Here is a 22,759-nt window from a genome sequence, read left to right as displayed (position 1 = left end):
GTTCATAATACTGGTCTGTGACAATGTGAAGCACTTCCAGTGTATTTATTTATTTATTTATTTATTTATTGCATTTATATAGCGATTTTTGTACAAGCGTTTCACAAAGCACTGTACAGTACATAGCACAAAAAAAGAACAAACCACAATACATTTCTATAGCATGCCACACATACAGACCATAATAATACAAAAGCAGCAGTTTTTATAAAAGTGTGTTTTTGCTCTTGACAATACTCGACCGTCCCCTCGCTAGATTGCTCTGATACTGTGTGTGTGTGTGTGTGTGTGTGTGTGTGTGTGTGTGTGTGTGTGTGTTCTTGTCTCTCGCCTGTCCGGTGAGGATGAAGATGTAGTTTCAGTGTTTAATGCTCATCCCCTCACTGTGTGTCTGTGTGTTCTTGTCTCTTGACAGGTCTGTGAGGATGAGAAGGTCTCCACAGTCTGGAGTCTGGTCTCTGACAGGTTCAACATAACTGTCAATCAACAGGGACTCCTCTACAAAGGCAAGGCGCTGGCAGGTAGGCTGAACAGCACAGCACAGAACAGAACATCACAGATCACCCCTCATCTCACCCCTCGCCTCACCCCTTCTCTCACGCCTCGCCTCACCCCGGGTCAGTGTGGCACAGCCTGCCTGCTGTAGCCTGGACATTATATACAACTTTACCTGTCCCACAAGTGTCCCCCAAAAAATACATAGCATGCACCCCAAGTTGAAAGAGGCAGCATTAATCCTTACAAGTTGCAGGGAAGAACAACTTCTGCATTAATTAACTGCATTGAAATCAAGACATTGAAATCAGCAGTGTGGAGTAGTGGTTAGGGCTCTGGACTCTTGACCGAAGGGTTACACTACACTTATCATCTCCCCCCTCTATACTGACCATGTTCCACACCATTTCAAGCACTGAATGTCTGAGAATCAAATATTCGTCCAGTTTTTTTTTTTTTTTTTTTTTTAATTGCATAAAATATACTCAGCAAGTGTCTGGAATGTTTGTGATTCATGGAATAATTTAAATAATCTGCTGTTCTTTACAGGCTACAACACTCTAAACAGGTCAATCGAAGCGAAATCTCATCAGAAATGACTGGACCAGCTACAGTGTACAGCGAGCAGGTTTCTTGTGTCTCTCACTGAGAAGCACAGGAGCTGGGACGGTTCAATGAAGGTACAGAACTGCGACAGTCCGGGGATCTCTATAAATATCCTATTAGCACTTCAGAGCCCAATACCCAAGAATTCACTCTCGTTACCACATAAATATTCTCATGTAAAACCCTCACTGATTTTAGTTGAATCAAGAGTTTAGTTTAAAATACTTTTTTCCTTACATTTTTGCCAATAATTGTATTTTACTGAAAATTATATTATAATACTATAAAAAAAAATGAAAACTTGAGGAGGCTCTGCCTCCCTTGCCTCCTCTAAGGAGCCTCAGCTGCGGGAGACCTAGTTTGAGGCAATGGTGCGCCCTGCAGCGGCCTGAAACGCAGTCTCTCTACAGACTACTCTGACCACAGAAAACAAAAACATCTTTGAACAATGCAGCTCACTTTCACCTTTAAAAAAATTAAACATAAAGCATTAAAAATACATTTTAAATTAAAAACACAAACGTGGGAGATGTTTTAATCAGAATTGTAACACACCCCTCTGTGTGTGAGGATGTAGCTGTAGTAACACACCCCTCTGTGTGTGAGGATGTAGCTAACACACCCCTCTGTGTGTGAGGATGTAGCTGTAGTAACACACCCCTCTGTGTGTGAGGATGTAGCTGTAGTAACACACCCCTCTGTGTGTGAGGATGTAGCTGTAGTAACACACCCCTCTGTGTGTGAGGATGTAGCTGTAGTAACACACCCCTCTGTGTGTGAGGATGTAGCTGTAGTAACACACCCCTCTGTGTGTGAGGATGTAGCTAACACACCCCTCTGTGTGTGAGGATGTAGCTAACACACCCCTCTGTGTGTGAGGATGTAGATAACACACCCCTCTGTGTGTGAGGATGTAGCTAACACACCCCTCTGTGTGTGAGGATGTAGCTGTAGTAACACACCCCTCTGTGTGTGAGGATGTAGCTAACACACCCCTCTGTGTGTGAGGATGTAGCTGTAGTAACACACCCCTCTGTGTGTGAGGATGTAGCTAACACACCCCTCTGTGTGTGAGGATGTAGCTGTAGTAACACACCCCTCTGTGTGTGAGGATGTAGCTGTAGTAACACACCCCTCTGTGTGTGAGGATGTAGCTGTAGTAACACACCCCTCTGTGTGTGAGGATGTAGCTAACACACCCCTCTGTGTGTGAGGATGTAGCTAACACACCCCTCTGTGTGTGAGGATGTAGCTAACACACCCCTCTGTGTGTGAGGATGTAGCTAACACACCCCTCTGTGTGTGAGGATGTAGCTGTAGTAACACACCCCTCTGTGTGTGAGGATGTAGCTGTAGTAACACACCCCTCTGTGTGTGAGGATGTAGCTAACACACCCCTCTGTGTGTGAGGATGTAGCTGTAGTAACACACCCCTCTGTGTGTGAGGATGTAGCTGTAGTAACACACCCCTCTGTGTGTGAGGATGTAGCTGTAGTAACACACCCCTCTGTGTGTGAGGATGTAGCTGTAGTAACACACCCCTCTGTGTGTGAGGATGTAGCTGTAGTAACACACCCCTCTGTGTGTGAGGATGTAGCTGTAGTAACACACCCCTCTGTGTGTGAGGATGTAGCTGTAGTAACACACCCCTCTGTGTGTGAGGATGTAGATAACACACCCCTCTGTGTGTGAGGATGTAGCTAACACACCCCTCTGTGTGTGAGGATGTAGCTGTAGTAACACACCCCTCTGTGTGTGAGGATGTAGCTAACACACCCCTCTGTGTGTGAGGATGTAGCTGTAGTAACACACCCCTCTGTGTGTGAGGATGTAGCTAACACACCCCTCTGTGTGTGAGGATGTAGCTGTAGTAACACACCCCTCTGTGTGTGAGGATGTAGCTAACACACCCCTCTGTGTGTGAGGATGTAGCTGTAGTAACACACCCCTCTGTGTGTGAGGATGTAGCTAACACACCCCTCTGTGTGTGAGGATGTAGCTAACACACCCCTCTGTGTGTGAGGATGTAGCTAACACACCCCTCTGTGTGTGAGGATGTAGCTGTAGTAACACACCCCTCTGTGTGAGGATGTAGCTGTAGTAACACACCCCTCTGTGTGTGAGGATGTAGCTAACACACCCCTCTGTGTGTGAGGATGTAGCTAACACACCCCTCTGTGTGTGAGGATGTAGCTAACACACCCCTCTGTGTGTGAGGATGTAGCTGTAGTAACACACCCCTCTGTGTGTGAGGATGTAGCTGTAGTAACACACCCCTCTGTGTGTGAGGATGTAGCTAACACACCCCTCTGTGTGTGAGGATGTAGATAACACACCCCTCTGTGTGTGAGGATGTAGCTGTAGTAACACACCCCTCTGTGTGTGAGGATGTAGTAACACACCCCTCTGTGTGTGAGGATGTAGCTGTAGTAACACACCCCTCTGTGTGTGAGGATGTAGCTAACACACCCCTCTGTGTGTGAGGATGTAGCTGTAGTAACACACCCCTCTGTGTGTGAGGATGTAGCTGTAGTAACACACCCCTCTGTGTGTGAGGATGTAGCTAACACACCCCTCTGTGTGTGAGGATGTAGCTAACACACCCCTCTGTGTGTGAGGATGTAGCTAACACACCCCTCTGTGTGTGAGGATGTAGCTAACACACCCCTCTGTGTGTGAGGATGTAGCTGTAGTAACACACCCCTCTGTGTGTGAGGATGTAGCTAACACACCCCTCTGTGTGTGAGGATGTAGCTAACACACCCCTCTGTGTGTGAGGATGTAGCTAACACACCCCTCTGTGTGTGAGGATGTAGCTGTAGTAACACACCCCTCTGTGTGTGAGGATGTAGCTAACACACCCCTCTGTGTGTGAGGATGTAGCTAACACACCCCTCTGTGTGTGAGGATGTAGATAACACACCCCTCTGTGTGTGAGGATGTAGCTAACACACCCCTCTGTGTGTGAGGATGTAGCTGTAGTAACACACCCCTCTGTGTGTGAGGATGTAGCTAACACACCCCTCTGTGTGTGAGGATGTAGCTGTAGTAACACACCCCTCTGTGTGTGAGGATGTAGCTAACACACCCCTCTGTGTGTGAGGATGTAGCTGTAGTAACACACCCCTCTGTGTGTGAGGATGTAGCTAACACACCCCTCTGTGTGTGAGGATGTAGCTGTAGTAACACACCCCTCTGTGTGTGAGGATGTAGCTAACACACCCCTCTGTGTGTGAGGATGTAGCTGTAGTAACACACCCCTCTGTGTGTGAGGATGTAGCTAACACACCCCTCTGTGTGTGAGGATGTAGATAACACACCCCTCTGTGTGTGAGGATGTAGCTAACACACCCCTCTGTGTGTGAGGATGTAGCTAACACACCCCTCTGTGTGTGAGGATGTAGCTGTAGTAACACACCCCTCTGTGTGTGAGGATGTAGCTAACACACCCCTCTGTGTGTGAGGATGTAGCTGTAGTAACACACCCCTCTGTGTGTGAGGATGTAGCTAACACACCCCTCTGTGTGTGAGGATGTAGCTAACACACCCCTCTGTGTGTGAGGATGTAGCTAACACACCCCTCTGTGTGTGAGGATGTAGCTGTAGTAACACACCCCTCTGTGTGTGAGGATGTAGCTGTAGTAACACACCCCTCTGTGTGTGAGGATGTAGCTAACACACCCCTCTGTGTGTGAGGATGTAGCTAACACACCCCTCTGTGTGTGAGGATGTAGCTAACACACCCCTCTGTGTGTGAGGATGTAGCTGTAGTAACACACCCCTCTGTGTGTGAGGATGTAGCTAACACACCCCTCTGTGTGTGAGGATGTAGCTGTAGTAACACACCCCTCTGTGTGTGAGGATGTAGCTAACACACCCCTCTGTGTGTGAGGATGTAGCTGTAGTAACACACCCCTCTGTGTGTGAGGATGTAGCTAACACACCCCTCTGTGTGTGAGGATGTAGCTGTAGTAACACACCCCTCTGTGTGTGAGGATGTAGCTGTAGTAACACACCCCTCTGTGTGTGAGGATGTAGCTAACACACCCCTCTGTGTGTGAGGATGTAGCTGTAGTAACACACCCCTCTGTGTGTGAGGATGTAGCTAACACACCCCTCTGTGTGTGAGGATGTAGCTAACACACCCCTCTGTGTGTGAGGATGTAGATAACACACCCCTCTGTGTGTGAGGATGTAGCTAACACACCCCTCTGTGTGTGAGGATGTAGCTGTAGTAACACACCCCTCTGTGTGTGAGGATGTAGCTAACACACCCCTCTGTGTGTGAGGATGTAGCTAACACACCCCTCTGTGTGTGAGGATGTAGATAACACACCCCTCTGTGTGTGAGGATGTAGCTAACACACCCCTCTGTGTGTGAGGATGTAGCTGTAGTAACACACCCCTCTGTGTGTGAGGATGTAGCTAACACACCCCTCTGTGTGTGAGGATGTAGCTGTAGTAACACACCCCTCTGTGTGTGAGGATGTAGCTAACACACCCCTCTGTGTGTGAGGATGTAGATAACACACCCCTCTGTGTGTGAGGATGTAGCTAACACACCCCCTCTGTGTGTGAGGATGTAGATAACACACCCCTCTGTGTGTGAGGATGTAGCTAACACACCCCTCTGTGTGTGAGGATGTAGCTAACACACCCCTCTGTGTGTGAGGATGTAGCTAACACACCCCTCTGTGTGTGAGGATGTAGATAACACACCCCTCTGTGTGTGAGGATGTAGCTAACACACCCCTCTGTGTGTGAGGATGTAGCTGTAGTAACACACCCCTCTGTGTGTGAGGATGTAGCTAACACACCCCTCTGTGTGTGAGGATGTAGCTGTAGTAACACACCCCTCTGTGTGTGAGGATGTAGCTGTAGTAACACACCCCTCTGTGTGTGAGGATGTAGCTGTAGTAACACACCCCTCTGTGTGTGAGGATGTAGCTAACACACCCCTCTGTGTGTGAGGATGTAGCTAACACACCCCTCTGTGTGTGAGGATGTAGCTAACACACCCCTCTGTGTGTGAGGATGTAGCTGTAGTAACACACCCCTCTGTGTGTGAGGATGTAGCTGTAGTAACACACCCCTCTGTGTGTGAGGATGTAGCTAACACACCCCTCTGTGTGTGAGGATGTAGATAACACACCCCTCTGTGTGTGAGGATGTAGCTAACACACCCCTCTGTGTGTGAGGATGTAGCTGTAGTAACACACCCCTCTGTGTGTGAGGATGTAGCTAACACACCCCTCTGTGTGTGAGGATGTAGCTAACACACCCCTCTGTGTGTGAGGATGTAGCTAACACACCCCTCTGTGTGTGAGGATGTAGTAACACACCCCTCTGTGTGTGAGGATGTAGCTAACACACCCCTCTGTGTGTGAGGATGTAGCTGTAGTAACACACCCCTCTGTGTGTGAGGATGTAGCTGTAGTAACACACCCCTCTGTGTGTGAGGATGTAGCTGTAGTAACACACCCCTCTGTGTGTGAGGATGTAGCTGTAGTAACACACCCCTCTGTGTGTGAGGATGTAGCTGTAGCTAACACACCCCTCTGTGTGTGAGGATGTAGCTAACACACCCCTCTGTGTGTGAGGATGTAGCTGTAGTAACACACCCCTCTGTGTGTGAGGATGTAGCTAACACACCCCTCTGTGTGTGAGGATGTAGCTGTAGTAACACACCCCTCTGTGTGTGAGGATGTAGCTAACACACCCCTCTGTGTGTGAGGATGTAGCTGTAGTAACACACCCCTCTGTGTGTGAGGATGTAGCTAACACACCCCTCTGTGTGTGAGGATGTAGCTAACACACCCCTCTGTGTGTGAGGATGTAGCTGTAGTAACACACCCCTCTGTGTGTGAGGATGTAGATAACACACCCCTCTGTGTGTGAGGATGTAGTTGTAGTAACACACCCCTCTGTGTGTGAGGATGTAGCTAACACACCCCTCTGTGTGTGAGGATGTAGCTGTAGTAACACACCCCTCTGTGTGTGAGGATGTAGCTAACACACCCCTCTGTGTGTGAGGATGTAGCTAACACACCCCTCTGTGTGTGAGGATGTAGCTGTAGTAACACACCCCTCTGTGTGTGAGGATGTAGCTGTAGTAACACACCCCTCTGTGTGTGAGGATGTAGCTGTAGTAACACACCCCTCTGTGTGTGAGGATGTAGCTGTAGTAACACACCCCTCTGTGTGTGAGGATGTAGCTAACACACCCCTCTGTGTGTGAGGATGTAGCTGTAGTAACACACCCCTCTGTGTGTGAGGATGTAGCTGTAGTAACACACCCCTCTGTGTGTGAGGATGTAGCTAACACACCCCTCTGTGTGTGCCCAGGCCCTGCACACTCACACTCGCCCGCCCCGCCCCGCCGCTCTCGCTCTCCAGCCAGGGAATGCGAGCGTCTGGATCCTCATCGGAAAACTGTAGGAAGGAGCCTGAGCGCCGCAGCACCTGGAGAGCCTCGCACAGCAGTCGGGAAGCCCTCACGCCTCCGTCCCGGGACCGCAGCAGAGCGTCCGTCGTGCCTTTATCCAGAACCAGGTCCACAGAGTGGGAATCAAACCCGGAGAGGTCAGAGCAGTCGAGCTCCAGGAAACGCAGCTCCGACCGGGAATTCCGCGGCTCCAGCCGGCATTCCGACACCTGTCTCTGCATGGTCGCTATGGCGACGGGAGAGATGTCCGCACAGTGAACCTGCACCGGCACCGGGGAGTCTCGAAACAGACCCAGCCCGATATCTGACGTTCCGCAGCCCAGGTCTAGAACCTGGACGAGTCTAGAAGCATCCCCGGAACCTCCAGCACTCAGGAAGGGCAGCAGGAACCCAGACACGGCCCGGTAGCTGAAGAACCAGTCGAAGTGCCGGAAGGATTGGGATCGGTTCTCTGTGTAGAAGCGGTCCCAGGTCTCCTTCTTATCCATGTTGTGAATCAGCTCATCTGGGGAGCAGAGAGAGAGAAGCAGCAGTGAAGGGAGGCTGTGCATCTGAAGAGTGAATCAGCTGATCTGGGGAGCACAGAGAGAGAGAGAAGCAGCAGTGAAGGGAGGCTGTGCATCTGAAGAGTAAATCAGCTGATCTGGGGAGCACAGAGAGAGAGAGAAGCAGCAGTGAAGGGAGGCTGTGCATCTGAAGAGTGAATCAGCTCATCTGGAGAGCAGAGAGAGAGAGAAGCAGCAGTGAAGGGAGGCTGTGCATCTGAAGAGTGCATCAGCTGATCTGGGGAGCAGAGAGAGAGAAGCAGCAGTGAAGGGAGGCTGTGCATCTGAAGAGTGAATCAGCTGATCTGGGGAGCAGAGAGAGAGGAGCAGCAGTGAAGGGAGGCTGTGCATCTGAAGAGTGAATCAGCTGATCTGGGGAGCACAGAGAGAGAAGCAGCAGTGAAGGGAGGCTGTGCATCTGAAGAGTAAATCAGCTGATCTGGGGAGCACAGAGAGAGAGAGAAGCAGCAGTGAAGGGAGGCTGTGCATCTGAAGAGTGAATCAGCTCATCTGGAGAGCAGAGAGAGAGAGAAGCAGCAGTGAAGGGAGGCTGTGCATCTGAAGAGTGCATCAGCTGATCTGGGGAGCAGAGAGAGAGAAGCAGCAGTGAAGGGAGGCTGTGCATCTGAAGAGTGAATCAGCTGATCTGGGGAGCAGAGAGAGAGAAGCAGCAGTGAAGGGAGGCTGTGCATCTGAAGAGTGAATCAGCTGATCTGGGGAGCAGAGAGAGAGAAGCAGCAGTGAAGGGAGGCTGTGCATCTGAAGAGTGAATCAGCTCATCTGGGGAGCAGAGAGAGAGAGAAGCAGCAGTGAAGGGAGGCTGTGCATCTGAAGAGTGCATCAGCTGATCTGGGGAGCAGAGAGAGAGAAGCAGCAGTGAAGGGAGGCTGTGCATCTGAAGAGTGCATCAGCTGATCTGGGGAGCAGAGAGAGAGAAGCAGCAGTGAAGGGAGGCTGTGCATCTGAAGAGTGCATCAGCTCATCTGGGGAGCAGAGAGAGAGAAGCAGCAGTGAAGGGAGGCTGTGCATCTGAAGAGTGAATCAGCTGATCTGGGGAGCAGAGAGAGAGAGAGAAGCAGCAGTGAAGGGAGGCTGTGCATCTGAAGAGTGAATCAGCTCATCTGGGGAGCAGAGAGAGAGAAGCAGCAGTGAAGGGAGGCTGTGCATCTGAAGAGTGAATCAGCTCATCTGGGGAGCACAGAGAGAGAGAAGCAGCAGTGAAGGGAGGCTGTGCATCTGAAGAGTGAATCAGCTCATCTGGGGAGCAGAGAGAGAGAAGCAGCAGTGAAGGGAGGCTGTGCATCTGAAGAGTGCATCAGCTGATCTGGGGAGCACAGAGAGAGAGAAGCAGCAGTGAAGGGAGGCTGTGCATCTGAAGAGTGAATCAGCTGGTCTGGGGAGCACAGAGAGAGAAGCAGCAGTGAAGGGAGGCTGTGCATCTGAAGAGTGCATCAGCTGATCTGGGGAGCAGAGAGAGAGAAGCAGCAGTGAAGGGAGGCTGTGCATCTGAAGAGTGAATCAGCTGATCTGGGGAGCAGAGAGAGAGAAGCAGCAGTGAAGGGAGGCTGTGCATCTGAAGAGTGAATCAGCTGATCTGGGGAGCAGAGAGAGAGAAGCAGCAGTGAAGGGAGGCTGTGCATCTGAAGAGTGAATCAGCTGATCTGGGGAGCAGAGAGAGAGAAGCAGCAGTGAAGGGAGGCTGTGCATCTGAAGAGTGAATCAGCTGATCTGGGGAGCAGAGAGAGAGAAGCAGCAGTGAAGGGAGGCTGTGCATCTGAAGAGTGAATCAGCTGATCTGGGGAGCAGAGAGAGAGAAGCAGCAGTGAAGGGAGGCTGTGCATCTGAAGAGTGCATCAGCTGGTCTGGGGAGCAGCAGTGAAGGGCTCACACAAAAATAAAAAAAATAAACTGGCCTGGGCAGCAGTGTGGAGTAGTGGTTAGGGCTCTGGACTCTTGACCGGAGGGTTGTGGGTTCAATCCCCAGTGGGGGACACTGCTGTTGTACCCTTGAGCAAGGTACTTTACCTAGATTGCTCCAGTAAAAACCCAACTGTATAAATGGGGAATTGTATGTAAAATAATATGATATCTGTATAATGTGAAATAATGTATAATGTGATATCTTGTAACATTTGTAAGTCGCCCTGGATAAGGGCGTCTGCTAAGAAATAAATAATAATAATAATAATAATAATAATAATAATAATAATAATAATAATAATAACAAGGCATGCTTCTTTACAATACAGTGCAAGTAAGAGTAAGCGCCACACTGAACCGCACGAGGGGGTCTGCAGTTCAGACACTTCTAGAATAGGACTGACACTGTGATTGAAACACTGCAGACACTCCTATCATAGGACTGGCTGTGATTAAAACAACAGCGACGACACGAATGCAATCCTTTCCAGATCGGACACAAGTAGTATTTCTTCCTTGTGCATGTCTGGAAGTCGAGCTCGTTTCTGGAGGTAATACTAAGCTGGGCACGACGAGTACCGCGGAGCCGGACAGCGCAGCAGCCGCGTCAAGTCCTGGAGTCACCGGCTTCCACAGCAGCTCATAGTGAAATATTCAATTCACACACATATACAATTAGAGACACAAAACACTTACGAGTGAGGCTGGAGTGATGTCTGCAGAGGTGAGGAAAACAAAGGCGACTTGCAGCTCTAAACCGCGTTAATCTGCTCGGTAGTAAGGCAGCCATGCTGGAGACACCGTCACACGCCGAACAGGTCACTGCGGCTCGGGTCTGCTCGGGTCTGCTCGGATAACTCCGGAGCTCGGAAACGAAGGGATTGTTTAACTGCCTTGAAAGAACATGAATTCAAATAAAAAATCGCAACAGATTTATACTTTAAAGGTTAGATTTAAAATATATTTGAGCATATACATGTCATAAATATATTTGCCTCGCTCTCTCGATTACTGGACTGCAACTCCCAGCACACCCCGCTCTGTATTGCGTCACTGCCCCGGCGCTCTTATTTCCTGTCTCAGTCAGTCGCTCCGCTCATCACAGAGAAAGTCGCCTCTGATACGGTCTGATCATGTCGGCTCTACTAAGAGGAATCCTGTCCGCCCGCTCTGCCCAGTTAATGAGGGGCCACGGCATTGTCCAGCGGGCTAACCTGTACGCCAAGCCGGCCAAGGAGAACATCGGGACCGCGGTGAGTATCCGAGCTCCGGCCTGCCCGGGAGCTGTAGCGCGGCGTGAGGGATTCACTGGGGGTCGAGGAAGCAGCGAGGGCGCGTTTGAAGTACTGCTGGATAATGAATGACATGTTATAGTTACACGGCAAAGATACAGACGACAGGTTTTCATCAGCAGTAAGTGCGGGAGGGAGTCTGTAGAAGCCGGATGCGCTTGAGTTTCAATGCTGTTGTGTAATAAAGGTCATGGCGTGCTTGGAGGTCGCTGGCAATGTTAACGTGCTGTCTGCTGCCTAATTCAATTGATATTTAAAAAACAAAAACAACGCTATGAATTATAAAATAGCCCAGTACTGTTATACTTATTGGTGTCTGTGTAACCCTGCCTCCTGATCATTTCAATATTAATAATAATAATAATAGACTTCATTGAGGGGAGCTCTGAACCCCAGGACTGGGTGCAGCAGCAGCAGCAGGGCTAGTGTGAGTTTGTAACCCTGCTCAAACTCCTGGCTCCTGATCATTTCAATATTAATAATAATAATACTAGACTTCATTGAGGGGAGCTCTGAACCCCAGGACTGGGTGCAGCAGCAGCAGCAGCAGCAGGGCTAGTGTGAGTTTGTAACCCTGCTCAAACTCCTGGCTCCTGATCATTTCAATATTAATAATAATAATACTAGACTTCATTGAGGGGGGCTCTGAACCCCAGGACTGGGTGCAGCAGCAGCAGGGCTAGTGTGAGTTTGTAACCCTGCTCAAACTCCTGGCTCCTGATCATTTCAATATTAATAATAATAATACTAGACTTCATTGAGGGGAGCTCTGAACCCCAGGACTGGGTGCAGCAGCAGCAGCAGCAGGGCTAGTGTGAGTTTGTAACCCTGCTCAAACTCCTGGCTCCTGATCATTTCAATATTAATAATAATAATACTAGACTTCATTGAGGGGAGCTCTGAACCCCAGGACTGGGTGCAGCAGCAGCAGCAGCAGGGCTGGTGTGAGTTTGTAACCCTGCTCAAACTCCTGGCTCCTGATCATTTCAATATTAATAATAATAATACTAGACTTCATTGAGGGGAGCTCTGAACCCCAGGACTGGGTGCAGCAGCAGCAGCAGCAGCAGGGCTAGTGTGAGTTTGTAACCCTGCTCAAACTCCTGGCTCCTGATCATTTCAATATTAATAATAATAATACTAGACTTCATTGAGGGGAGCTCTGAACCCCAGGACTGGGTGCAGCAGCAGCAGCAGCAGCAGGGCTAGTGTGAGTTTGTAACTCTGCTCAAACTCCTGGCTCCTGATCATTTCAATATTAATAATAATAATACTAGACTTCATTGAGGGGAGCTCTGAACCCCAGGACTGGGTGCAGCAGCAGCAGCAGCAGCAGCAGCAGGGCTGGTGTGAGTTTCTGCTCCGCTGGCTGGATGAGTTTTCCTCTCGTTGCTCCCTGTTCCCGGAGCTGGAATCTCATTGCTGCTTCTCTTTTTCCCAGGAGACGGCCATCGGATTCATGGTATTCACCGTGGCGCTGCTGGGTCCTGCTGGCTGGGTGCTGGCCAACCTGGAGAACTACAAGAAGAGGGACTGAGCCGGAACCAGGACCGGAACCAGGCTCCCCTCTACCGGACCACACCACACCCCCAACCTCCGAACCTGCGGACCATTCCTGTTACCTGCATCTAAATCCCTCCCGCTGTCTTCAAAGAGAGATCGCCCTGACTGAACGCACACACGCGTCATGTGGTTTACTGTTAACAGACTGGAGCCTTGTGTTGGCCTGTCTGTCCAATAAACGTTATTTAAACCTCTGTCTTGAGTTCAGTTGTTTGTTCTGTTTTTTAATTTTTATCTGCAGGTGCTTCCTGATTGGTTAATGCGTTTTTAAAAGAAGAATTCCGTATGTGAACGTTCTCATGCAAACATCACCGTGGCAACACTGGATTTCTTATTTACATTCATTTAAGGGTGCTGACATCAATCACCCGGACGTTAGACGTTCACCATGAAGACTCAGAAGTAATTGATATATATTTTAAATGTCATGTTTTGTATAGAAGATGAACAGTGTGCTGCTTTGGAGACACTGTTTGACTTTTCACTTCAGATGTCTCAAACACAACAAATGAAAAGTCCTGTGTAAAGAATACAGCAGCCTGTCCTGCAGCAAACTAAACCGCTGGCAGAGCCAGCTTATGTGTGTTTGATTGGACCGCACTACAAACCGGCGTTTTGAGTGTGTCTGACAGCGATGTATTTACACAAGCGCGCGTTCTCCACAGACCCTGTTAGGGGTGTCGTGTTATCTTCAGATACACAGATGAGAAGTGGTACGCAGGCCACGTGCTGAAACACCTTCAATAAGAAAGCACACAGGTGCCCCTTCAGATCTGGAACGTTGTGCTGGTTCCGGTCTTTCTCATCTTCTTTTAGTTGAATTTACCATATTCTTACATCATTAAGGAACTAATATGTGAATATTTCTCATATGCATCACATTGGGTCTGGTACATTAGCTTTGTGATGGATTTCTCATTTTGTCTTGTTCATCGTGATTTTTTTTTTTTTTTTTTTTGAGAGAAACTGATTGTTTCCAGTTTAAGCTTGCAAAAAAAAAGTGTAATTAAAGGCTTGCAAAAAAATGTATAATTAATGGTAAATGTACCTGTATTTGACAACAGGAAAACACATCACATCGTAATTGATTGCACCTGTACCAAAATCTCACAGCTTACCACTTTCTAACATACAAGGGTCAGGTTTTGGTACGCAAATCACATTGTGACGAAGTACCACTTTCTAACAATACACCGGTTCATAAATATGCGCCAGCGAGAATAATAATTGGGTTACTCTAAACCGCGAGAGTTGCAGAAACAGATTTAAAGAATTATCATTTCTAAATTAAATAAATAACAACACTCAACTGCCTGACCGTGATTATAAAGAGAGCGTTGCTAGGTATCGTAACCCGGAAGTACTTGCTGCTGCTGCTGGAGCAGGACCCGGAGAGGAAGATGGCGGAGGAGAAGCAGGAACCAGCGCAGAGGGAGATGGAAGATGAGAAACGACCAGAAAAACTACGTTCAGGTACTGGAAACACTGGGGGGGAGGCCTCCTGGGGGGTCGAGGGACCGGGGAGTGCAGGGGGAGCGGCTTCACCGGACAGGTATGCAGGGCTCGACCGGGGAAAGGCGCCGTTAACGGGTAACACGGGAGCGGGGAGGGGGGACTATGAAAGGGAGGCCATGTAAGGATGTACACAACAACACAAAGAGACCAGCAGCAGCAGAGAGAAACTGCGCGGAGATTACACAGGAGGATCATACGCGGAGCTGCCACACCGTGCCGCCGACCAGCGGCTGTTCATTCACTTTAAAGACACGTTCAATACAAATCATTTCATAGCGATCGTGCTCCAGCCCAGGTCGGATTTATTTGCGCACAGACAGCAGAGCATCGATGCAGAAATACTGAAATGATAGTACTTGCTGTAAATCTCAGTGAAGATCGCAGTTCAGTTATTGTCGACACAGAGTACCAGGGCAGTATATTTGTCTTCAGTGTGATTTAGTTTAGTCTCGTTTCTTGTGTAATCATTAGAATGTACAGAAATCTGAGAATATTATTGACTGCCCAATAATAAAACCGAAATCTCTGGCAGAACTGTTTCCATATTTAAACTGTGTCAGTAGTGCTTATTGAAAAAACACATGGAATCTGGAGCATTTGAATATCATATAAATGAATGATTTAAAAAGCGCCAGCATTATTATTAATACAATTCTCTTATTATAAGCGACGCTGTGCTGCTCAGACTGGGCAATATGTTAAAGTAAGAGACACCACGTGACTTCTGCATCACAGAAACGAAGATTATTAAACAAAGTCTATACACCAGACAGGACGCGCTGCAGTGCTGACAAATCATTTCCAGTGACTGGTTCATTCACAATGTCAGAGTGCCATGGTAAATCGCATGTGTGTGTGTGTGATTGTATTTTCCTCTTGTTTCGGTCTCTTTCTGACACGGATTGCATTGTGTTTCCTGCAGGTGGGAACTGCCTGGCACACGATGAGGCTATCATGGCACAGCAAGACCGCATCCAGCAGGAGGTGAGGCCAGGCTCACGCAGCCTGCGCTGGTACAGAGTATAGCAGCCAGCAGGAGGTGCTGGTGCAGAGCGCTATAGCAGCCAGCAGGAGGTGAGGCCAGGCTCACGCAGCCTGCGCTGGTACAGAGTATAGCAGCCAGCAGGAGGTGCTGGTACAGAGCGCTATAGCAGCCAGCAGGAGGTGCTGGTACAGAGCGCTATAGCAGCCAGCAGGAGGTGCTGGTACAGAGCGCTATAGCAGCCAGCAGGAGGTGCTGGTACAGAGCGCTATAGCAGCCAGCAGGAGGTGCTGGTACAGAGCGCTATAGCAGCCAGCAGGAGGTGCTGGTGCAGAGCGCTATAGCAGCCAGCAGGAGGTGCTGGTGCAGAGCGCTATAGCAGCCAGCAGGAGGTGCTGGTACAGAGCGCTGTAGCAGCCAGCAGGAGGTGCTGGTGCAGAGCGCTATAGCAGCCAGCAGGAGGTGCTGGTACAGAGCGCTATAGCAGCCAGCAGGAGGTGCTGGTACAGAGCGCTATAGCAGCCAGCAGGAGGTGCTGGTACAGAGCGCTATAGCAGCCAGCAGGAGGTGCTGGTACAGAGTATAGCAGCCAGCAGGAGGTGCTGGTACAGAGCGCTATAGCAGCCAGCAGGAGGTGCTGGTACAGAGCGCTATAGCAGCCAGCAGGAGGTGCTGGTACAGAGCGCTATAGCAGGGCTGTCAGAACCGCTTGTGACGAAGCTTCGTGTCGACATTCACCTGCTCAGATTCTTTAGCGCGTTAGACCCTTGACTCCTCGTGATGTCTGCTTTGATTCAATGCTTATTTCTTAGTCTGGTCAATTTTGATACTTTCCGTGCGCACCTGATTCATACCGTTCTTCAGCCTTCTGTTAATGTGAGTCGCTCAGTATATCCCCTTCAAGGGAAACTCGATGCGAGCTCTCAGGGTGCAGGCAGAACAGTTTGATCCCCAGCGGAGCCCCGATGCGAGCTCTCGGGGTGCAGGCAGAACAGTTTGATCCCCAGCAGAGCCCCGATGCGAGCTCTCGGGGTGCAGGCAGAACAGTTTGATCCCCAGCGGAGCCCCGATGCGAGCTCTCTGGGTGCAGGCAGAACAGTTTGATCCCCAGCAGAGCCCCGATGCGAGCTATCGGGGTGCAGGCAGAACAGTTTGATCCCCAGCGGAGCCCCGATGCGAGCTCTCGGGGTGCAGGCAGAACAGTTTGATCCCCAGCGGAGCCCCGATGCGTGCTTTCAGGGTGCAGGCAGAACAGTTTGATCCCCAGCGGAGCCCCGATGCGAGCTCTCGGGGTGCAGGCAGAACAGTTTGATCCCCAGCGGAGCCCCGATGCGAGCTCTCGGGGTGCATGCAGAACAGTTTGATCCCCAGCGGAGCCCCGATGCGAGCTCTCGGGGTGCAGGCAGAACAGTTTGATCCCCAGCGGAGCCCCGATGCGAGCTCTCGGGGTGCATGCAGAACAGTTTGATCCCCAGCGGAGCCCCGATGCGAGCTCTCGGGGTGCAGGCAGAACAGTTTGATCCCCAGCGGAGCCCCGATGCGAGCTATCGGGGTGCAGGCAGAACAGTTTGATCCCCAGCAGAGCCCCGATGCGAGCTCTCGGGGTGCAGGCAGAACAGTTTGATCCCCAGCGGAGCCCCGATGCGAGCTCTCGGGGTGCAGGCAGAACAGTTTGATCCCCAGCGGAGCCCCGATGCGAGCTCTCGGGGTGCAGGCAGAACAGTTTGATCCCCAGCGGAGCCCCGATGCGAGCTCTCGGGGTGCATGCAGAACAGTTTGATCCCCAGCAGAGCCCCGATGCGAGCTCTCGGGGTGCAGGCAGAACAGTTTGATCCCCAGCGGAGCCCCGATGCGAGCTCTCAGGGTGCAGGGTTTGATAGTGCTGACTATGGTTTATAACCCTCGGGTGAAGCTGCGTGCTCCGGCTGGCCGTCCTCATTCCTGGTTCCTGGCTCGTTTTCTCTGCAGATCGCGACCAGTAACCCGCTGGTGTCGGAAAGGCAGGACCTCTCGGTGCTGAAGAGGGAATACGCTCAGGAGGATCTCGTATACCAGCAGAAAATCAAGGTGAGTGAGGCACGGCGCCCTGGCAGGGAAGCCAGGCTGATCCTCATTTATTTATCTTGCCTGAGTCATTGCAGCCACCCCTGGAACTGATCGCAGGGGGTTCTGATGTCGTTGTTTTGTTTTCTGGACGGTTCCCGTAGGACTTGCACAAAAAATACTCGTGCATCCGGAAGACCCGGCCGGATGGAAACTGCTTCTATCGGGCCTTCGGCTTCTCTCACCTCGAGGCTCTGCTGGAGGACAGCAAAGAGCTGCAGAGGTGAGAGTCACGCGGAGGAGTGTGTGTGTGTGAAACATGGAGCAATCCTATCATGTGTTCTTCATTGATTTCTCCATGTATTTTAAATGACCCCTCTGCTGTCCCTGCAGGTTCAAAGCTGTAGCCGCGCAGAGTAAAGTGGACCTGGTAACTCAGGGCTTCACAGAGTTCACAATCGAAGACTTTCACAACACGGTCAGTCCTTCTGTCTGCTTTTGTGTGCATGCAGTGACACAGTGAGAAATGCACACACTCTGTGTTCCTGTCCTGGGCTCTCTCCCATCCCTCACTCCCTCTCCTCCTCCTCTCCCATCCCTCACTCCCTCTCCTCCTCCTCCTCTCCCATCCCTCACTCCCTCTCCTCCTCTCCCATCCCTCACTCCCTCTCCTCCTCCTCCTCTCCCATCCCTCACTCCCTCTCCTCCTCTCCCATCCCTCACTCCCTCTCCTCCTCCTCCTCTCCCATCCCTCACTCCCTCTCCTCCTCCTCCTCTCCCATCCCTCACTCCCTCTCCTCCTCTCCCATCCCTCACTCCCTCTCCTCTCCCATCCCTCACTCCCTCCTCCTCCTCCTCCTCTCCCATCCCTCACTCCCTCTCCTCCTCTCCCATCCCTCACTCCTCTCTTCTCAGTGAGGCTGTGCTTCTCTTCCTCAGTTCATGGACCTGATAGAGCTGGTTGAGAAGCAGGGCTCCGTCACTGACCTCCTCAATGGCTTCAATGAGCAGAGCACCTCTGACTACCTGGTGGTGTACCTGCGGCTGCTCACCTCGGGCTACCTGCAGAGGGAGGGGGGCTTCTTCGAGCACTTCATCGAGGGGGGCCGCTCCGTCAAAGAGTTCTGCCAGCAGGTGAGGGGCTCTCTCTCTCTCTCTCTCTCTCTCTGTCTCTCTCTGTCTCTCTCTCTCTGTCTCTCTCTCTCTCTCTCTCTCTCTCTCTCTCTCTCTCTCTCTCTGTCTCTCTCTCTCTCTCTCAACGACATCTCTCTGTTTTAACTGGTGTGTGAAGTGCTTTGAGATCCTGTGGTATATCAGTGCAGTTGAAATGGGATTGTTCTCTCTCTCTGTCTCTCTCTCTCTCTCTCTCTCTCTCTCTCTCAACGACATCTCTCTGTTTTAACTGGTGTGTGAAGTGCTTTGAGATCCTGTGGTATATCAGTGCAGTTGAAATGGGATTGTTCTCTCTCTCTGTCTCTCTGTCTCTCTGTCTCTCTGTCTCTCTCTCTCTCTCTCTCTCTCTCTCTCTCTCTCTCTCTCTCTCTCTCTCAACGACATCTCTCTGTTTTAACTGGTGTGTGAAGTGCTTTGAGATCCTGTGGTATATCAGTGCAGTTGAAATGGGATTGTTCTCTCTCTCTGTCTCTCTGTCTCTCTGTCTCTCTGTCTCTCTCTCTCTCTCTCTCTCTCTCTCTCTCTCTCTCTCTCTCTCTCTCTCTCTCTCTCAACGACATCTCTCTGTTTTAACTGGTGTGTGAAGTGCTTTGAGATCCTGTGGTATATCAATGCAGTTGAAATGGGATTGTTCTCTCTCTCTGTCTCTCGCGCGCTGCAGGAGGTGGAGCCCATGTCAAAGGAGAGCGATCACATCCACATCATTGCCCTGGCCCAGGCCCTCAACGTGTCCATCCTGGTGGAGTATATGGACCGGGGGGAGGGCAGCTCGGTCAATCACCACGTCTTCCCCGAGGGCAGCGAGCCGCGTGTTTATTTATTGTACAGACCGGGACACTACGACATTCTCTATAAATAACAGCAGCGCTGTGCACAAAACAGACCCACAGTAACGGATTCAAGTAAATAATTCAATAAAAAAAAAAATATTATAAATCTGTGTACAAAAAAAAAAGAAAAAAAAAAAATCTCGTAGCATTGTACAGAGTTGTGTGTTTGTAAATTGTAAGAAGTCTCTCTCTCTCTCTCTCTCTCTGCTTTGTTACACTACCTTTCATGTTTTATTAAAGGGGGTTTCATCTTACACGCCTGCTCTGTGCTTTCAGTCCTGTCTGCAGGGGAGGGAGAGGGAGAGGAGGGGAAAGAGCAGGGATGGTGGATGAGGGGGAGAGCAGGAAAGAGGGATGAGGAATCAGTCATTGCAAGCTTGTTCTCTCAGTCTGGGTTTCTGCATTTTAATGTCATTTTCTTTCATGTTTTGGAATAAGTATTTTTAAATATCACACGAGGGAGTGATCGTGCCCTCCACTCTGTGATGAATCTTACACAAATCTGCACCTGGCCAAAAAGAACAGGAATACTGCTTCGTAACAACCAGAACTCGTTTCACTTTAGCTGTGGATTCAATATGCATAAAGCTCTTTGGCCTCAAGGGGGCGCCATAGTCACACTGCTTAGGACAGTTACAATGAACTTGAGACGGTAGTCTTCGGAGCTCCGCACCCCATTGCAAGTGCAGAAGTAGCGAGTACAGGTGAGCTGGTACAGTATGAAGTGGGGATTGTGGAACCAGACCCTTCATTGAGAACTGATAGGCTGAATGAAAACCAGGAGACACAGCAGGGAGTCCCCGGGGCTGGGAAGTGCTGGTGTAGAGAACGCATTTAACCCTTCTGCCCTTGAGAAGGTTTTTAACGGAGGATCTGGCTCATTGCACCAGTGCTCATGTGTAACAAACTCCGATAGAACGAACCGTCTTCACCGCGGTTATAGGCAAGGAAGTCCCTGTGCTTTACCACGCTGGCACTGCGCTGCCAATCGACCACACGAGGCCAAGCAAGAGCACTTTCCATTAATATTAATATTAATATTAATATTAATATTAATAATAATAATAATAATAATAATAATAATAATAATAATAATAATAATAATAATAATACAGTTTCAGGAAATTGATTTTAATTTCAAATGGGCACATGTAAGCATTTATCCTGATCTAAAAGATTTTATTTTACAAAGCAGAAATCAGTTGTTTTATAAAAGATCATGAAGACACACCAGCTCACTCTTTATTTCCTTATCTGTCTTACTCATAAAAAAAACACAATGCAATACTGAGAGCGCTGAATTGAGAAAGGCCCTTGTACAGTATAAGATTGGGCTTGTACAATTTACTATCAGTATGGGCTAACAGCTGGGTAATCAATCCATCAAGTGACTGAGGTACTGCAGTTTCTTCTGTAATGCGTGTCTCACATATAAAGGTGCCAGCGTGTCTGCGATGCAGGCAGGTCTTTTTTTCATGCTGTAAGACAGCGTGTGGAGTGTGCTGTGAATAAAACTGTGAGGCTGTGCAGCTGCTGAGCGGGGCTCTGTGTGGACTGTGCCGTGAAGCTGTGTGTGTTGTGTTGTGAGGCTGTGCAGTATTCAGAGGGTGGAATGTGCTGGTATGTGTTGTGTATTTGTGTATAAAGCTGTGTTGAGCTGGGAGGCTCTGTATTTCTGTGTTGTGTATCTGTGTGTTGTGTTGTGAGGCTGTGTATCTGTGTTGTGTATTTGTGTGTTGTGTTGTGATGCTGTGTATCTGTGTTGTGTATTTGTGTGTTGTGTTGTGAGGCTGTGTATCTGTGTTGTGTATTTGTGTATAAAGCTGTTTGAGCTGGGAGGCTGTGTATTTCTGTGTTGTGTATCTGTGTGTTGTGTTGTGAGGCTGTGTATCTGTGTGTTGTGATGCTGTGTATCTGGGTTGTGTATTTGTGTATGAAGCTGTGTATTTCTGTGTTGTGTATCTGTGTGTTGTGTTGTGAGGCTGTGTATCTGGGTTGTGTATTTGTGTATCTGTGTGTTGTGATGCTGTGTATCTGGGTTGTGTATTTGTGTATGAAGCTGTGTTGAGCTGGGAGGCTGTGCAGTATTCAGAGGGTCTCTTTCAGCAGCGAGTGGTTCACCTCCCCGAGAGACGCCTCCTCCGTCTTGGGTGGCTCCTCCGCTGCGCTCGGCCCACAGACCCTGCAAGCGGGGATTCAGTCATTACTCTGCTTACAAGGCTATGAACCTGCCTTCCCGCGGCAACCAGGCTGGCTCAAGCTGGCTCTAGTTTCACACACACCCTCACCTCAGCTCCACCTCCTCGATGGTGTCCGGCAGCGGGACGTTGAGTGTTTCAGGCAGGAACACAGCGATGACCCCCGAAATCATGGGGGCTCCCCCATAGATCAGCATGGGGAGGAAAGAGACAAATTCACCCGTCAACAGGACGAGGGGGGCCACCATCGCACCCAGACGAGCCATCGTGGAGACCAGACCCATTCCATTCTGTCTGTGTGCGAGAGAGGGGGAGATGAGAGAGGGGAGAGGGGGGAGAGAGGGGGGGAGAGGGGAGAGGGGATGAGCCAGGAGAGGGGGGACAGTGAGAGGGGGAGATGAGAGGGGAGAGGAGGGAGAGGGGGCAGTGAGAGGGGGAGATGAGAGGGGAGAGGGGAGAGGGGTTGAGCCAGGAGAGGGCAGAGGGGAGAGGGGGGAGAGGGGAGGGGAGGAGTCCTGGTTCTTACCTGATCAGGGTGGGGTACAGCTCTCCTGAGTAGAGGTAGCAGCACATGAATGAAGACGCCAGGCAGCCCTTTCCAAACACAGCCACAGCCGTGCGCACTTTCTGAAAATCTGAACAGAAATGAGTCAGTTAGACAGTCCTTCACTCCCACTCCCACTCCCCGCACACTCCCCTCACACTCTGCCTCTCCCACCCCCACACCGCACACTCCCCTCACACTCTGCCTCCCCCATCTCCAGTGTGGGCCTCACTCTCTCTGCCTCTCCCTCACCGTGCGGGATGAAGATGTTGGTCAGTATGGTCACTCCGGACAGGATGAGCGAGCCGCTCTGGGTCACTCTCCGGCCGGCCAGGCTCATGACCATGTTGGAGACCAATTTGGCGGGAATGTCAACGGCGCCGAAGATCACCTGGATCATGTAAATATCGACCCCGAACTTCTGCAGGTCCATCGAGAGCCCGTAGTACGCAAAACTCGTGGAGAACCTGGGTGGGGAGCAGGTCTTACTGTAGAGGGGGCAGCTGGGGAGGGGTCGTTTGGAGGAGGGGAGGGGGGGGAGTCTGGGGGAGGGGTAGTTTAGTGGAGGGGTAGTTGGGGAGGGGGAGTTTGGGGGAGGGGGTTGTTTG

General features: G+C 50.3%; 4 protein-coding genes and 1 long non-coding RNA gene across 5 annotated transcripts in view; 3 read left to right on the top strand and 2 right to left on the bottom strand.

Moving 5' to 3' along the window:
• The first annotated feature begins 415 nt into the window (after nt 1–415).
• On the top strand, nt 416–7,583 carry LOC131729892 (uncharacterized). Its single transcript, XR_009323786.1, has 3 exons — nt 416–521; nt 1,045–1,175; nt 7,447–7,583. It is a non-coding gene; the product is annotated as an uncharacterized LOC131729892 (long non-coding RNA).
• On the bottom strand, nt 942–10,951 carry LOC117398687 (citrate synthase-lysine N-methyltransferase CSKMT, mitochondrial). Its single transcript, XM_059020134.1, has 2 exons — nt 10,708–10,951; nt 942–8,051 (listed from the first exon to the last, which is right to left on the bottom strand). Exons 1-2 carry the CDS (start codon nt 10,799–10,801, stop codon nt 7,420–7,422), a joined length of 726 nt encoding a protein of 241 aa, XP_058876117.1. The 5' UTR covers nt 10,802–10,951; the 3' UTR covers nt 942–7,419.
• A 111-nt stretch (nt 10,952–11,062) lies between these two features.
• Nucleotides 11,063–13,060, top strand: LOC117970850 (cytochrome c oxidase subunit 8A, mitochondrial-like). Its single transcript, XM_034918635.2, has 2 exons — nt 11,063–11,264; nt 12,745–13,060. Exons 1-2 carry the CDS (start codon nt 11,145–11,147, stop codon nt 12,838–12,840), a joined length of 216 nt encoding a protein of 71 aa, XP_034774526.1. The 5' UTR covers nt 11,063–11,144; the 3' UTR covers nt 12,841–13,060.
• A 1,106-nt stretch (nt 13,061–14,166) lies between these two features.
• LOC117970848 (ubiquitin thioesterase OTUB1-like) lies at nt 14,167–19,663 on the top strand. The gene is made up of 7 exons (XM_034918633.2): nt 14,167–14,339; nt 15,304–15,365; nt 17,332–17,430; nt 17,571–17,689; nt 17,800–17,884; nt 18,346–18,540; nt 19,241–19,663. Exons 1-7 carry the CDS (start codon nt 14,267–14,269, stop codon nt 19,436–19,438), a joined length of 831 nt encoding a protein of 276 aa, XP_034774524.1. The 5' UTR covers nt 14,167–14,266; the 3' UTR covers nt 19,439–19,663.
• Nucleotides 19,664–21,343: 1,680 nt separating this feature from the next.
• Nucleotides 21,344–22,759, bottom strand: part of LOC117398695 (solute carrier family 22 member 6) — a 5,161-nt gene continuing 3,745 nt past the window's right edge. The window contains exons 7-10 of the mRNA XM_059020133.1: nt 22,404–22,618; nt 22,134–22,242; nt 21,698–21,901; nt 21,344–21,591 (exon numbers count right to left, since the gene is read on the bottom strand). Coding sequence (XP_058876116.1) covers nt 21,498–21,591; nt 21,698–21,901; nt 22,134–22,242; nt 22,404–22,618 — 622 coding nt within the window. The 3' untranslated portion in view covers nt 21,344–21,497. The remainder of the gene's footprint in view (nt 21,592–21,697; nt 21,902–22,133; nt 22,243–22,403; nt 22,619–22,759) is intronic.

Source organism: Acipenser ruthenus, unplaced genomic scaffold, assembly GCF_902713425.1.
Source record: "Acipenser ruthenus unplaced genomic scaffold, fAciRut3.2 maternal haplotype, whole genome shotgun sequence".
Lineage (NCBI taxonomy): Eukaryota > Metazoa > Chordata > Actinopteri > Acipenseriformes > Acipenseridae > Acipenser > Acipenser ruthenus.
Note: the sequence above shows the minus strand (reverse complement) of the source record. Positions and strands in the feature narration are given on the sequence as shown.